We start from the raw sequence: 16217 nt of genomic DNA, 5'->3' as shown, positions 1-16217 counted from the left end.
CTATTAACCTTAGCCCTTTTAGTGTAGAGGCAGTGATCAATTTCACTCCTTCTAAAACCCTGGGACCGAATGAAAGCATCAAACTTCTGATACCATTCTCTAGGCACTTGCTTAAGACCATAGAGACTCTTCTTTAGCTTGCAAACTAAAATGCTCTTTGCCCTTTTCTTCAAAGCCTTCCGGCTGCACCATGTAAATTTCCTCATGCAGATCCCCATGCAAGAAAGCTGTCTTGACATCCATCTGCATAAGCTCCATATCCTCTGCTGCCACTAGGCCAAGCATGCATCTAAGTGTGGTCATCTTCACAAGCGGAGAGAATATCTCATCAAAGTCCACACCCTTCTCTTGCTTGAATCCTTTAGCGACCAAACGGGCATTGTACCTAGGCACATCATCACCTGTGACCTTCATCTTGTAGACCCATTCACATGGCAATTTCTTTCCATGTGGCAAAGAAACCAAGTCCCAAGTCTTATTCTTCATAAGTGAACTCATCTCTGATTGCATAGCATACTTCCACTTGCATTGATCCTCGCACATCATAGCCTCTCTGTAGCAAGAAGGCTCCTTGCAATCAGTAAGCATCACATAGTCTACCCCTGGAACAAACCTATCAGGCGGTCTATGTTGAGAGTTGTGGTGCCATGAGCACTTGTAGAGCAAAGGTATGAGTAAAGGGAAAGCTGCCACATGGCATGGAGGAGATATCCCACATGTGAGTAAGCAAAATGGATGTAAGTACCCTCACCTATAAAAGGGAGGTTCATTTGAAGTAATATCAATCAAGCACTATGCACTATCTCAAGATTCTCTTTATGAGTCCAAGCTAATCTATCTTGGAACCTAATTGACTTGAGGTACATGTCATGAGCACTCTCTTCATCATGTTTCCACATAGGTTCCATCCACCTTAGAGTGCTCCATAGATCCTGAGGCACAAATGTTTTGTCATGGTATCAGAGCTTAGGTCTAGTCTCCTAGATTAGTTGTAGGCATGTCTTAGGAGCTCATGTTTTTCTCCTAGGTTAGTTTTAGTTTTAGAAGGAGAGTTCTTATGGAATTTCCGTCTTCCCATTCTGAGAGCGATTCCTTCATAATCTTCAGTGAGAGAGAAAGAGAGAGTTCTTTGTGCGCTTTTCATTGAGAGAGAGATTTTGCTCTCATATCCTCTTCTAAGAGAGAGGTATTCAGTCTGAGAGAAAGATATGGACTCTACAACTCAAGCTAGCCTTGCATAGACAAAGCCTCAACAACGAGCAGCGATGACCTCTGAAGTGAAGCCTCATCCATGCTCCACGGTAGACTTCATAAGGCTCCAAAAGCCACAGCTCTCTAGGCCATAGATTCGGCTTCTGCTCCAACACGATTGCTCTCCAACAGCATAGCCCAAAGCTCCCTTGACTCGGCTAGACTGCTCACCAGCCAGTAGCCTCTTCAACAACTCTAGCGACTCCACAACGCATCTCAAGCACTTCCCTGCACAAGGCAGCTCACAAGACCTAGTCACCAATGACTCCATCGACAACCAGCTCCCTTCAGCAAAGTCCTATCTAACACCAGCCGACAGATGCTCCGCTCCTTCAGCGAGCCAGTGCCCCGCACGCACACGACCTCTTGCTCAGCACACTCAGCACGATCCGAATGAGTCGCATTAGCCAACCCATTAGCTAGCCCAATAGCTATCTCTACAAACTGTCTCGACAAGCCAGCGCCTAAACTCTGTAAACGGGCAAGTCCAGCGCCTTGCACACAGCTAGCCTCCAAACAGTACCGGGCTGCCAAAAAGTCTTCCAAGCTCCTGCACACCCATCAAACGACGCCTTCTACTGTAAGCTCTCAGTGCGGTGCGATTGCAATGACTCCAAGCCTTCATCGTGCCAACGCGGACTCCAGCACCCATGCAAAGGCTCCAACGATTGCAACTAAGCAGCCGTGCCAACAGATGACCTGATCGATGGACGACTCCACCTCTTCACGACACCTCAGCAGCGTAAACAACCAGCCACCGCCTTCTTCACCACCACGACACCGTCTCTTCGCTCCATCGCAAACGTTCTGCTCAAATCTTTTCTCAAAGTCTCTCTAATGTTCTAAATGTTAGACACGTGGCAAATATAAAACTTAACCACAGTTAGGTGTGGTTCAATAAGTGGGGTTAGGTTCAGTTACTTGGGCCATGGTTAGGTTATGGGGTTAGTTAAAAGTGCCACATCACCATAGTACCACCTAAGCACACAGAGCCTCTTGCTAAGCACAGTATGAAATTCAACATGTGAATCCTTGTGCCACATCATCAAAGGCCCTCTTCTTCACAAAAACTTCGACAAGGCGTAACTTGCAATCCAGGAAAAATTTGCACACGCTCCAAAAAGGAAAAGTGATTGTCTTTTTGAGCTCTACGCACCTGTCAAGTTAGAATCATTGTACGCAATTAGACACTGCCAATATTGAAAGAAATCAATTGGTAAGACCTTTGCAACAAATGGAAAATCAAAGCATGAATGCACACATCATTGTCATAAGCATGCCAAAAGCTCAAGTGCATGAGATGACCATAGCAAAAAGCATGGCATCCACACATAAAGCATCAAGGCACATGGAAGAAGAAAGCATCATGCATGAAGCTACACAAGGAAGAAGATTGCAGATTGAAGAACCAATAGGTCAACTACATAGCATCGTCATCAAAAGCCATGAGCCAAAAGGCGACATCAATGGAATGTATTGAGAAACCAAAACCTTGCCAACCTTGCCTATATTTTGTAAATCAAACTTGACCACCTGAGAGTAGCTATGAAAGCACCCAGGGGAGGTATTGACATGTAAACCACACTTTACCACCTTAAGTAGCAATGCAAGCACTAAGGGGAGCTGATGGAATGTAACTCACATCTGACCACCTTGCAGTAGCCAAAGGATCATGGTACCAAGGGGAGGTGTTGAGAGTTGTGGTGCCATGAGCACTTGTAGAGCAAAGGTATGAGTAAAGGGAAAGCTGCCACATGGCATGGAGGAGATATCCCACATGTGAGTAAGCAAAATGGATGTAAGTACCCTCACCTATAAAAGGGAGGTTCATTTGAAGTAATATCAATCAAGCACTATGCACTATCTCAAGATTCTCTTTATGAGTCCAAGCTAATCTATCTTGGAACCTAATTGACTTGAGGTACATGTCATGAGCACTCTCTTCATCATGTTTCCATATAGGTTCCATCCACCTTAGAGTGCTCCATAGATCCTGAGGCACAAATGTTTTGTTAGTCTAGACACTCTAAATGATCTTCTCAAGGGCATTTCAGCTTGCTATCCCACCTGCATATCAGCCACATTTGGCTCATCATTTCCACCAATAGATGATCCATCATCTACCTTGATTGTATACCTGTGGGAGTACCTGGTGGTACCATTTCTTGCACATTTGGTGCATGGACAGCTTGCTGTCTATCAACATATGCAGGTGGATTCATGTCCTGGAAAGTGATTCTCCTCATTTCCACATCCCTCATGGGTGCCTTATGCATCTTCCTCTCATTGAAGGCTACATCATGGCTGCATATGATCTTTGCTGCTTCTGGATCCTAGAGATGATAGCCCATCTCCCCACTTTCACCATAACCCATAAAGATGCATTTCCTAGACTTAGGATCTAGCTTCTTTCGAAGCTCTTTTGGCACATGTGCATATGCCTCACACCCAAATATATGCAAATGAGAGTAAGAGGGCTTCTTGCCACTCCATGCCTCTTCAGGAATACCACCATCCAAACTCTTACTAGGTGATCTATTGATCATGTGCACTGTAGTCTTCATTGCCTCAGCCCAAAAACCACCATAAAGACTTGCATTGGAAAGCATGCATTGCAACCTTTCTTGAATGGTATGGTTCATCTTTTCTGCAACTGGATTTTGCTTTGGAGTATGAGGGGATGTGACCTCCCTCTTAATCCCACGTGTATCACAGAAATGCTGAAAGTTATGAGAGAGATACTCTCCACCATTGTCAGTCCATAGGCATTTAAGCATTCTATCTAATTGATTCTCAACCAAGGCCAACCATTTTTGAAATACCTGGAACACATCACTCTTCTGAGCTATAGCATAAGCCCACACTTTCCTAGTTGCATCATCAATGAATGTCACATAGTATTCAGCCCCGCCTAATGACCGTGTAGGCATGGGACCACATACGTCTGAATGCACCAAATCAAGCTTTTCAAACTCTTTCTTTTCCCTTCTTTTATGGGCTGATTTAGTCTGCTTCCCATAGTGACAGTGCTCACAAGCGGTACATAACCCAAACGGCATAAGAGTTTCATCCCATTTTGGCTCATATGGCCCAACCGGCAATGCCATAAAGAAGTGCTTGGCTGCTCGGTTATTGCAACAACATGATCAAACACCCCTTATACATGCAAGGGATAGAAAGTCCCACACTTGCCACCCTTGGCCAAAAGCATAGAGCCCTTCTGAATTTTCCAACTCCTAGAACCAAAGATGGTCTGAAAACTAACATCATTTAGCTGACCCGTTGAAATGAGACTCTTGGTCAGCTTAGGCACATGTCTCACATTTTTCAAAATAAATGCAGACATTTGCAAAAGAAAACTTTATGTCACCTACTCCCACTATGTCACATGCATAGTCATTTCCAAGATGCACACAACCTGTCTTTCCACTGTCATAAGTGGAGAACCATTCCCTATGGGGAGTAACATGGAATGAAGCACCAGAATCCAAAATCCAATCCTGGGAATATGCATCATCTGAAGTGGTAAGCAACTCTGCAGATAAACTAGACATGAAGAGAATGTCATTGTCAGTATCATGTGTGACTGCATTGATCTCCTCGATCTTCACTTTTCCTTTATCCTCCCTTGGACTCTCTTTCTTCTTATTTGCACCCCAATTTGCATTCTTTTTCTTATCCTTTTGCTCTCTTTTAAGCTTATAGCAATCCTTTTTCATATGGCCCTTCTTGCCACAATAGTGACACTCGATGTTCTGTGCCTTGACTTGCTAAAGGACTTCCCTCTTTCTTGAAACTTCCCCCTGGACTATGATCTGCCCCTTTGCACATTTAAAGCTGCATCTTGCTTGTTGCCTTCCATTGACTTCCGTCTAATCTCCTTGGCCAACAAGCTACCAACCACATCATCAAAGTTCAATACTCCACCAAGTGCAGAGTACTGATAGCAGTACGGAAAGTATCCCATGAAAATGGTAATGAGCATAAGAGAAATATTGGCCTCATTTCCACATCGAAATTCAGCTTTTGAGCTTGAAGCTTGACTGAAAATGATATTAAATTCATTCAAGTGCAAAGCTATGGATACTCCCTCCTTCATGTGCAGCTTAAACAATCTCTTCATGAGATAGACTTTCTTTGAGGCAGTCTCTTTCTCATATGTAGCACATAGCTTTTTCCATAAAGCTTCGGTAGTCTTTTCAGTGATTATTGTGAAATAAACTGTCTCCCCAAGATGAAGTCTAATGGTAGACTTTGCCAATGCATCCAACTCATTCCATTCATCTGTGGACATAGCTGCAGGCTTAGCTGCAATCCCTTGCAAGGGTTTTATCTGCTTCTTTTGAATAAGCACATCCCTTATCTATTCTTTCCACAAAGAAAAGTTTGTCCCATCAAACTTTTTAATGCTGAAAAACTCCTTTTTAGACATGGAAGAGGATGCCATGATGCAAATAAAGCAAAATCCCAAATGCTAGTGCCTGCAAGAGAGAATCACACCAAATACCAGGTGCACCCAAATGTGTATGCCACCATAGAGTGATATATCATCAAAACTCAAAGCTCAAAGCATCAAAAGATACAGCTGACTCATGTGCATGTACTATGCATCCATATGAGCAAATCTGGCCCAAAAGAAAATGCCAACTGCAATGGCAATCCAAAATGCCAATAAGTGCCAAATGGCTCAAGCATAAACACCATCCATGGGCATATGCATCAACAATATCTCATCCAAGAGAGCATAACACTATCAGTGCATCAACTGCAATGTGTCAAATTTGTCCCTCAGCATAAAATAGCATCCATGTGCAAAGCGTCCAAAAAAAAAAAGCATCCCACAAGGCAATTTGGGCCTATCAGCGCATCCAATAAGGATCGCAATGCATCCAAATGGCCTATAAATCATCCACTGCAACGCAATGCACACCATGAATGAGTGCACACGGCTCAAACTACAAAACCAGAGTGATCTGCATAAGGTATGCTCAAGAAATCATGGTTCCACGATAATGACCGCTACTGAAAATAGAACCTGAGATGCCTAAAAACATGGGTGCCATTGCATAATCGGACTCAACAAGAGAATTTGCAAAGATCTCTCTTCTGTTGGAACTCCAAAATCCCAACCGATGAGTGAGAAATGGGAGCCAACACTTATCCATTGCCATGTGGCATAAATCTAAGGTTTCAAAACCTTAGAATGAAAAATGCATAACAGAGAGAAGAAATCAAATACACAGAGATCTATAACTCTGAAAATACTCCACCGAATCGTGCAAGAACTGACAGGTAGGGGTTTTTAGGCGTCCGAAACGCAATGGGATAGACGGTTTTGGAAACTGTGGTCCCAATCACTGGGTCTAACACACCGACTGAAAAACGTTTTTGGAAACTGAACTGTTTGTAAACTCCACCGGAGTGTGAATGATGAGCAACATAGAAGTTTTAGGACCTCCTGAGTCCACCGGAACTGACAAATATGCAAATGGTTGCTCCAAACTTGAGTTCCAACACTCGGGCAGAAAAACATTGAAATCCAACGAAATGATCCCAAATTCAAGAATGAAGGTGTTTCCAAGCTCCTGAAGTGAAATGGACACCAAAAGCAGGCAATGGTTGCCTCTACAAGTCAATACGGAGTCTCTGTCATCGAATGGAACAGGGAAAAGCTTAAAAAACGACTTTTTCTTTGAAAACACTTAACAGGCTCTCAAAACCACTTCGCAAAACCAAAGTGACTTTTCCAAAGGTTCCTTCAAGGTCTCTGTGCACTCGGATGCAAGTAAAATCTCCCATAAAGCTTTCCATAGAGCTGTTGAGCTTCTAGGCATTCACGCATGCCATCTCCTGCTGTCTTCATTGCTAAAGGATGAAGTTTCCACACTCAACTTTTTAGTTACTACCATATTCTTCGTCTTCCATGACTTGTTTATGTAGGTGCTTTCCTTTTAGCTCTTGCTTGCTCATCCTGATGTTGCTCTTGACGTCGCCGATCAAGACCATTGGCTGGCGCAGAGTTTTTACCTAGACTTTGATGCTGTAGGGATGTGATGCTTTGCTGCTCCTAGCCAAGGCCACTAGTGAATTGTCTGCTACACCAAACCTTTCACTACACCCTCAGGCTTTAGCCCTCATAAAGCAAATCAAAGAGCTCCTAAAAGCAAGCTGCCCAAGCATAGTTTCGTGCGCGGATGCAATCGTCATGGTAGAGATGCTCATTTAGTATTGTATCAATAAGGCACATAGTTCTGAGAGGAAGTTGAGATGGTCACAAAAGGTGAGCATAACATTGAGCAAAGCACACTAGCATGTGGTTCATCATGACGCATGGATAGTGGAACCACGACATGAGAAATTTCCAGGCATCCCAACAGTAATTTTGAGAGAGTGATCGTCTATGGTCAATGAATGTGCCCGTTCTCTTTCACTAAATGTTTCATTAGGGTGAGAGCGCTAGTCCTATGTGCTTTGGGGTATTCCCGAAAGGGTTTGCTCAGATGGCACACAGGATTTAAGCATTATTATATATGCATGGTTGAGTGCACTTTTAAATACTCCCAAGTGATTATGGTCTTGATTTTCTTCCAATCGATTTTTGGAAAGTATTCCTACGCATAAAAAAGAGTGCACGTTTTCCATCTTCTTTGGGATATCCCTACAAAGGTTTGCTGAAATGGCACATGGAATTCGCAGGTGCTGGCCAGCAGTGAGTGACTCCGTTCTTTTTCCAGAATTTTTCTTTATTAAAAAAAAAAGAATTGTGGAATGTTTTTGTTGTAGTCTGCTTTTGTGTATCCCATTTGCATTGCGGTATCCCTATAAGGTTTTGCTGAAATGGCACATGGGATTCGCAAAAAGCCGATCAATGATTGTGCCCATTCTCTTCATTGAATTTCTATTATAGAGAGTGTTTTGGTACCATTTTCTTCAAGATATTTTCAAAAGGGTTTCCTTAGATAACGCATGGGACTTAACTATCACTATATATGTACGATTAAGTGCACTTTTGAATACTCCTAAGTGATTATGATTTGGGAATGTGTTGGTTTCCTATGTACCAATAATAGATCCTGAAGACGAATGTGGCCTGTAGAATTCAGAAGCTGAGGATGAGTATGATCTACTAGAGCCGTTGCCTGGAAAAAAGGAAAAAAATTGCAATCCAAAAAGCGTTTGCTAGAAAAGCCGGTTCGCCTAGAAAAAAATGCCGTTTGCCAAAAAAGTCGGTTCACTTGAAAACTAATGTTTGCCTATATGAAAGGGCTTTATGCCAGCCAAACAGGATTTATGCTTGCCAAACGGGCTTTATGCTTGCCTAACGGGCTTTATGCCTGCCGAATGAAAAGATTGTTGTCTACTGAGACTGTCTACTGAGACTGTAAAAGAAAAAATAATCAAATAAAAAAAAGGAAAGTTGCTATCAACACTTTGCTTATAACTACTGGCTCAGGAGATATCATTTATAAAACCTTCATTGTTTTAGTTATTTTTTATTCTCGTTACTAAGCTATGCACGGCTTCTAGAAGGACATCAAAGTGATTCATTTAAAATTGTAAAGGTAGCCCTGTTGAAAGATTTTTTCTCTTTTAAGAAAAAAAAGGCGAGCCTGGCATTCAATAACAACACTGGACCCAAACAAATCAATTGATAACATCTTGCACAAATAGAAGTTAAGCCGTGTCATGCATTATGGTTACACACCAAGTGATTGTTTATTTTATGCAATCACGTACCTGTTGAAAAATGGGATGACCTATGAACAACTACGAACTATAACAATCCAAAATTTTGTTTCGAACTTGCACAACAATGACCAACATGCAGTAAACTATTTCAATGCATATTTGGATTTGAGCTTCATACGTGAAAAACATGGAGTTAAAACACATGACGAATATCTTACATGAATCAGTGTTCCGATATAACGCGGTGGTCTTTGAAGATATAGATTTGCCATTGCATGGCTTTCAAAGTTCCTTCAAAGACCAATTCAAGTGTGGTCATCTGTAAACGAAAAGATATGTATGCAGTGTGGCAATGAAAACGTATCAACCCCAACATGGATCTTCTATGATGACAGTTTTAAATACCCTTACCTCTTTGAGCCAATTATTGAAATGATAACTCAATCTGATGATGAAGTTGTAATTCTCGTAGCAACTATAGACCCAGAGCTCGCACCTAGTGTTGAAAACAAGCACTCAATTGACAATGTCCTGCGTTATCCGGTGATTGTTTTTATTCGATACAATAAAGTACTTAGTCGATACTATTAGACTCTAATATTATCAATGTTGCTTTAGCCTGAATTCTTACAACATTTGTCTCTTTTGATGCATGTTCTCGATGCAAATAAGTTTTGAAATCAACAATAGAGATGCCACATGGGATGCAAGATCGAAGGATGATATTTCATATGGTTGTAGTCCACGACATAATATTATTTAGGTTGCAACCAAGGATGAGTTATCAGCTCTTTTGAGCGTAGTCTTATTCATGTATTCGTTGGGCTTCAATTTCCAAAAGGCGCAAATCTTTGCACATCACCAAGGCAATATTAAAGCACTACCTCTGACATTTGAAGGGAGGATCAGGCCTTAATGGACCCTGTGTCGTGTCTTTGTTAAATTTATTTTCGATAGAACCTTAATTGATAGAGCCTCATAAGAAGCCAAAGCCAATGCTTGTGTGCATACATGCACTCTTGTTGATAGTGGGGGATTGAACTCTTTTATTTATGAATTTCCACATGTAATTTGAAAAAAATTATCTAAATTAAGCCTTTTAGTCTCCCAAATCCATTCAAACAAGGTGGGAGTCCCACTAAGGCCCTGCCTTTTAGAATGTTATTGTAGGTGTAAGTGTTAGTGTGTATTATGTGTAAATGTATGCAATGCAATGGTCTCTTCATTATGCGAATGAGTAACTTGGTTCTTTGAATTCTAAAGTGAAAGTAGTCCATCATGGATTTGTTGGTTGTGGTGTTTTTTGAGAGATATCTATGCTGAAGTCACCACTATGGCCTTGCTTTCAACAAGGTGGCACAATTACTAAGTCCCCATTTAGAGAAAATGTAAAGTAGCTTGGATAAATATTATTATAAAATTTTCCAATAACTCATAAAAGGGAAACAAAAGGTTACAAAAGGGAAAGAGAAAAATGCTAGTAAAATTGAATGAATATGGAGAAAGGTAGATGATTGAAAAGAGATGAAAGAGGGGATATGCCATTCAATATGAGTGGGGATCTGGCCATTTTGGCAAGAGACCCTCATTTAATATGCTTTTAATAAAGGTGGTGTCATAAAAGCTAAATGAGTGGGCACGTGGCCATTTTGGCAAGAGACCCTCATTTCATTTGCTTTTAGTAAAGGTGGTGCTATTAAATATGAGTGGTGATGTGGCCATTTTGGCAAGAGACCGTCATTTCATATGCTTTTAATAAAGGTGGTGTCATAGAAGCTCAATGACAAAATAATTCACTACCTCTCATGTAAGGCCAAAAAATTAATCCACACAAAGTGACAAAATCATTTAGGACCCTCACAAAAAGACAAAAGCCTAAACCTAAAACTCAGTGAGACAAGATTTTATTTTTGAGAATGTGCTCAATGTCTCTACAGGCCTTGTTATGCATGTGTAACTCAAGACATAAATGTGTTTTGTTTAGTCTTGACCTAGATAAAGTATATGATAGAATAAGGTGGGATTTTATCTTGAGGGTGTAAGGAAGTTGGGCTTTGGCGAAGGCTTCATAAGGATGGTTAGCATGTTGCTTGGGAATGCTTCTCCTATTTTGTGCATTAATGGAGGTGTGGTGGGATGCTACAGTCTGAAGACATCAGTAAGGCAAGATTGCCCTTTGGCCCCACTTTTGTTTGCCTTTTGTACGGTTTCCTAATGGATTTAGTAAAAAAGGGTGTGGAGCAGGGGCTAATTGCAGGTCTTTGCCTTCCCAATGGTGGGCAATTGTGCCTACAAATGTTTGTAGATGATATGCTGGTTTTCTCACAGGAGGATCAGCATTAGGTAGGGAATATGTTCGGTATATTGAACTCATTTGGTCTAGCATTGGGATCATGCTGTAGTTGGCCAAAAGAGTTTGGACTCAGGATAGATTCCGGTGAACTAGGAAAAGGATCTGACCATCAAGTGGATAGATAGGGGATGCTTAATCAAGTATCTGGGAGCTCCAATAGGTCTAAAGTTTGAAACAAAGGTTTGAATGGTTTTTGAGCAAATTCAAGGAGAAATTGAGAGTTTGGTCAGGGATTGCTCTGGGTTGGAATGCAAGATGCATCTTAGTAAAGCATGTTCTTGCAGCAGCAACGGTGTAAAGCCTTATTGCGATTAATGTATTCGCAAGCCACGCTTGCTTAAGCCTCGCACTCCGCACATGTATCTCACCTCACTTCGGGCCTCTCTGATCCCCTCCTACAACTCCCTTGTTCTTCTCCTCGCTCGATCTTCCCTCCTCCCCTCTCCCTCTTTGCCTTTTTGCCCTTTGGGGGGGCTGGTCTATATAGTGGTGTGGAGAAGCTTCTTGAGAAGCTGTGGCGGCAAAATAATCGAGAGGCATAAGCTTTTGAAGAAGTCACGAATCTAAGGCAGATTAGTTTGCAAGCATACTTTAATCAATCGATGCAAGGTGGCCTCAACGTAAGCTTAATACCTATCTTCTTTCGACGTGTGTTGCAAGTAATTAATGGATTTTCCTTTTGTGGGCACCTATTCACATTGGAACGAGATCGAGGAGCTATTGAGAAGGTTTGTGTGGGTTGAGGAGGAGGGAAGAATGAGAATTCACTATATCTCCTGGGAGCTTATGAAAGCACCGAAAGATAAGGGAGTGCTTGGAATCCCCGATGTCTGCGTGCGAAACATTGCTCTTCTAGGCAAATGGCTTCCTCAAGTCTTGGATGGAATGCCCCATGGTGTCAATGTGTAAGATGGTATGTTGATAGGGCTAAAGGTGGTCAAGTGGGGGTATGGCATGGTCTCTCATATTATGACAAAATATTTTTAGATTTCCCTTTGAAGCTTGCAACGTCAGATAGTGTGCAAGGCCTAATTAGGGCCTAGAAATCCTGTGTGTCGCTGTTAACATGGAATGGAAGGAGTGGGTGATGCGGTGATGGTAGTTTACTAGAGCGTCTCTGGTAGTCCCATGCTAGTTAGAGGGAAGGAAAGCCTTTGGCCAGGCTTGATCTGTCGTGGGCTAGATCTATACGTAAGAAGGGTATTAAGAGACGGATTGACAGTTGGGATGAAAGGAAAGTGAATTGGAAATTGATTCAAGGCACTGGTGCATAGTTTAGACTGAATAGTTCAAAAATATTTTAATGACATAGGTTTTGCAGGGCGTGCCTAAGAATTGTTGGCCTACTAATGTTATCCCATCTCAATGTGGAGGACAATAATGTGGAGGGGGGGACTTGGGAAGCCATTGAATAAAGGCAAGTTGAGTTGTTTTTATAGGGTTGCCATGAGCAATTTATCAGGTTAGGTAAATGCAATCAACTATGGGGACTCCATAGGGGCCAAAGATGGTGGATGGAGAGATGCAGGGGGATATGGAAGGGCACATCTCTTCACAAGATAAAGTTCCTTGTCTGGAAAATTCTTCATTCTTGTCTCCTAGTGGTGCACCTTGACCATATGAACTGACTTCTAAACGATTTAACAAAAAACTTCTCCATCCCTCCATAGACCCTTAGCAGGGCCAAAAATCGTATGACGTCTCTTTCGCATTCTCTTTTGCATTAACAAGGTAAAAATTTGACTAGGCATGCCAAAGGAGATGCGACAATCTCACCTTTAGATTATGACAACCCTTAAATCCCCTCTCAGATTATTAATAAGGGAACCCAACAAAACAAACGCTCTGGCTTTGCAGTTGGCATGCCATAAAGCACTTGCTTTACCACGGTGCACTTGGGTAGTCTTGTTTTAATTTGATTTTCATTCAACACAGAAAATACTAACCATTTGTCAACTCGACTCATCTCATGTGAGGTACGGATATGGGATCTTGTATGTGCTGTCTCCTTGCAGTACATCCGGAAGATCCCCTTTGTAGGCATATATGATTACAAACTGAAAGGGCAAGGTGCTAGAGGTGTTGTGTTTTTTCAGTTCGAGATGGCGAGAAGTTCTGGTAGCAAATAAAGCGTGTAGCGAGTCTTGTAAAATTTCATATTTTTGGTACCTCTGAGTTTTTCCTTTTTACATTTCGGGCCCCCCCCTCCTCCCCCCTCCAAAAAAAAAAAAAAAAAAAACCTAACCATTTGTGTATGAAGTTCTAATGCTGGATGAAACTCAATTCAAAGTAGAAAAATTTGGATGAAAATGCTGTAAGGTTTGCTCTTTGCTCATCATTTCATTCATCTCTGCGCCAACAAGCGATCCATCATGCAGACAGCGGCTCGGCGATTGCTCGTCCAACGCTGCCGATCGTCGCCTCTCTTCGCTTTCTACAGCTCGTTGGAATCGCCCTCTCATGAACAAATTGCTTGTACGTTTTTTCCCCTTCTTTGCTTCTCATTCCGCTTCGTAGCCAAATGCAATGCGCCTCCTGGTAGTTCTCGGACGAAACAATTCGGCATTATCTTTCCAACGATTCCAACGTTCCGTTCTATTGGGCGATTTCGAAAGCACGAGACACTTGTGAACATAATGCCAACAAACATTTATCCAATCAGCCTACAATGTAGTTTTTGATTCTGTTTGCTTCATACAGAGTCTCATCTCATATTTTCAGAATTGTAAAGATCGCATATTGGTTGAGTAAATGCAGTGAAATACTCACTGGGAAACCTATCACGACCTATGGGATCAAATGCGAATACAAGAATACATCTCTTGCTGCAGCTCTAGATATCTGCTCGATTTTTCCGCCACAGGGAACCTTGCATTTTCTCTACTGATTTTCCTCGATTGACCCATTGTGATCGCTAGATCATGCCCCTTCTGCTTTCTCTTTTATGCATTGAGATTCGTTTTAATTAGTCTTGTTGCCCCTGAGTGAGCACGAGGTTAACCGCCTTTTGTTGAAGGCCATTTTCATTTTAGGCCCCATAATTATCCATCGTTTCTGTTGTCGCCAATTCTTAATCGCCGGAGATATCCTTCCTGCTTTTCTAGCTTCTAGAGCCTTTTGGGGTAGTCTGTTTGAGGCCACCTTTTTCATTTTACCAACGTCAATAATAAATTGATAGAGAGCTTCTCCTTCAAGCTGAAGCATGCCAACTTCAGCCACACCACCATTGGGTATGGACTTTGTACTTAAGCCCCTAGCTCCCCACTAATGAATCCTTCACCTCTACCCCTCCTTTGCCAATTCTGGTCCCCACAGTAACGAGTTTTTTAAAAATCAATTTCCAATGAGTATTTGATCGATGGCGTTTTCACCATGTTATCCTTGGCCCTCTGCTAAATCCTTGGCCATCAGGCTACTCACCCTATACGTTCAGTAGTCTTATGCCTTTTTTTCCTTACCTCCTTCGATTATAAAGGCTTACATCACAGTCATTTGGGAAGCCTTCTTCCGTCGCTTATTGAACATGTTGTGAGTATTTTTGGCCAGTGGTTCCCCTCCACAATTAATTAATTGAGCTCCAATATCAAAAGTATGCCATACTTGTCCATCTGCCAAATGTCCACACTCTTTGCAGTGAAGAGCTTTATGACCTGTACTATAATTCGATTGCTGCTGCTTTTCTCCTTCCATCTCCTCCTTATAAAGTCCATTTATCAAGTCTTTCATATTGTCCTATCTTATTTCACCTCTTGGAAACCTTTGGGGCATAATCTCCAGAGACTTGACTGATGGGTATCCTCTTCCAGCTGTCTTATGATGGAAAAGCATGCTCATCTCCACATCCATAGGTTTCCAATTCGTAATAAGTTTGCTCTTTTTGCACAACCAAGTCTGTAAGATCCTTAGATCAATAGACGAAGTCCTTTTTGTTAAGTTGAAACTTGTTACAGAAGTCTTGAAAGGCGGCTAAGCTGCTTGACGTTATGGGCACCGAATCCTTGTCTTAGGTCTCTTCACTGATGATTGTAAGCTGCTGAGTAACCTGCTTCATCTTCATTTTGCATTTTTCAAAGATTTGCCCTTCATACATCTTCAGACATTTCCCAATAGCTTCTAGAATCTTCAAAACCCAGAAGCGTTGCTTTGTTTACTGAGGTATTTTTATTTTTCTCTTCTCTTAGTTTGTTTCATGTCTTCCCCTTTTTCCCTGGTCTCTGTTTCTCTCTCCTTTGTCCTTACGGTCGTTTAACACAAAAACATGCTAATTTGTAAAAAATGATATATTCTAGTCTTATCATGGTATATCTGTTAGAACTTAGTAGTCACTGCCCTTCTTGTTAGCCCCCATTTAGGAGGACATAGTTGGCAGTAGACTAGGGTAAGATTTGACAGGCAGAAATATGCATGCAATTGTCCTATCTTGGGGCTGTTATGGAGCATCCAGAGGCTGCAAACAGCAGCAGATTATGGGCCTGGAAAGATGCGTATTTATAGGCTGTAAAGGGCTACACAGTGCAGGTGGATTGGGGTTCAAACATAGTTCCCAGGAGTTTCGGAAACGGGGAAACGAAAATGGGCAGGAAACGGTGTTTCGGAGTTTCGGGCACCAGAAGAAACGGAGTTTCGGTTTGTAAGGTTAATAAAATATATATTATATATGTAATTATTATTAATACGTATGTCATACAACAAGGCCTGAGAGGACAACAAGTAGGAGAGGAGAGGGCAAGGGCTGAGGAGAGCAAGGAAAAGAGGGCAATGGCTGAGGAGAGCAAGGAGGAGAGGAGAGCAAGGAGGAGAGGTTGGAGAGGAGAGCAAGGAGGAGAGGAGGAGAGGACAAGGGATGAGGTGAGCAAGGAGGATATGCGAGAGAGGAGAGCAAGGAGGAGGGGCAGTGGGCTGAGACGAGGGTTGTAGGATGAGA

General features: G+C 42.0%; 2 protein-coding genes across 2 annotated transcripts in view; one reads left to right on the top strand and one right to left on the bottom strand.

Annotated features, from left to right (window-relative positions):
* The window catches only part of LOC147905943 (ATPase GET3B-like), a 221915-nt gene that overhangs the window by 100481 nt on the left and 105217 nt on the right, over positions 1–16217 (bottom strand). The gene's annotated exons all lie outside the window — the stretch shown is intronic.
* LOC147905942 (NAD(P)-binding Rossmann-fold superfamily protein) overlaps positions 13571–16217 on the top strand; it is a 120778-nt gene continuing 118131 nt past the window's right edge. The window contains exon 1 of the mRNA XM_087375754.1: positions 13571–13768. Coding sequence (XP_087231880.1) covers positions 13666–13768 — 103 coding nt within the window. The 5' untranslated portion in view covers positions 13571–13665. The remainder of the gene's footprint in view (positions 13769–16217) is intronic.

Source organism: Dipteris shenzhenensis, chromosome 1, assembly GCF_047967505.1.
Source record: "Dipteris shenzhenensis isolate YYH24624 ecotype China chromosome 1, Dip_SZ_1.0, whole genome shotgun sequence".
Lineage (NCBI taxonomy): Eukaryota > Viridiplantae > Streptophyta > Polypodiopsida > Gleicheniales > Dipteridaceae > Dipteris > Dipteris shenzhenensis.
The sequence above is the reverse complement of the archived record's forward strand: the minus strand, read 5'-3'. Positions and strand labels throughout refer to the sequence as shown.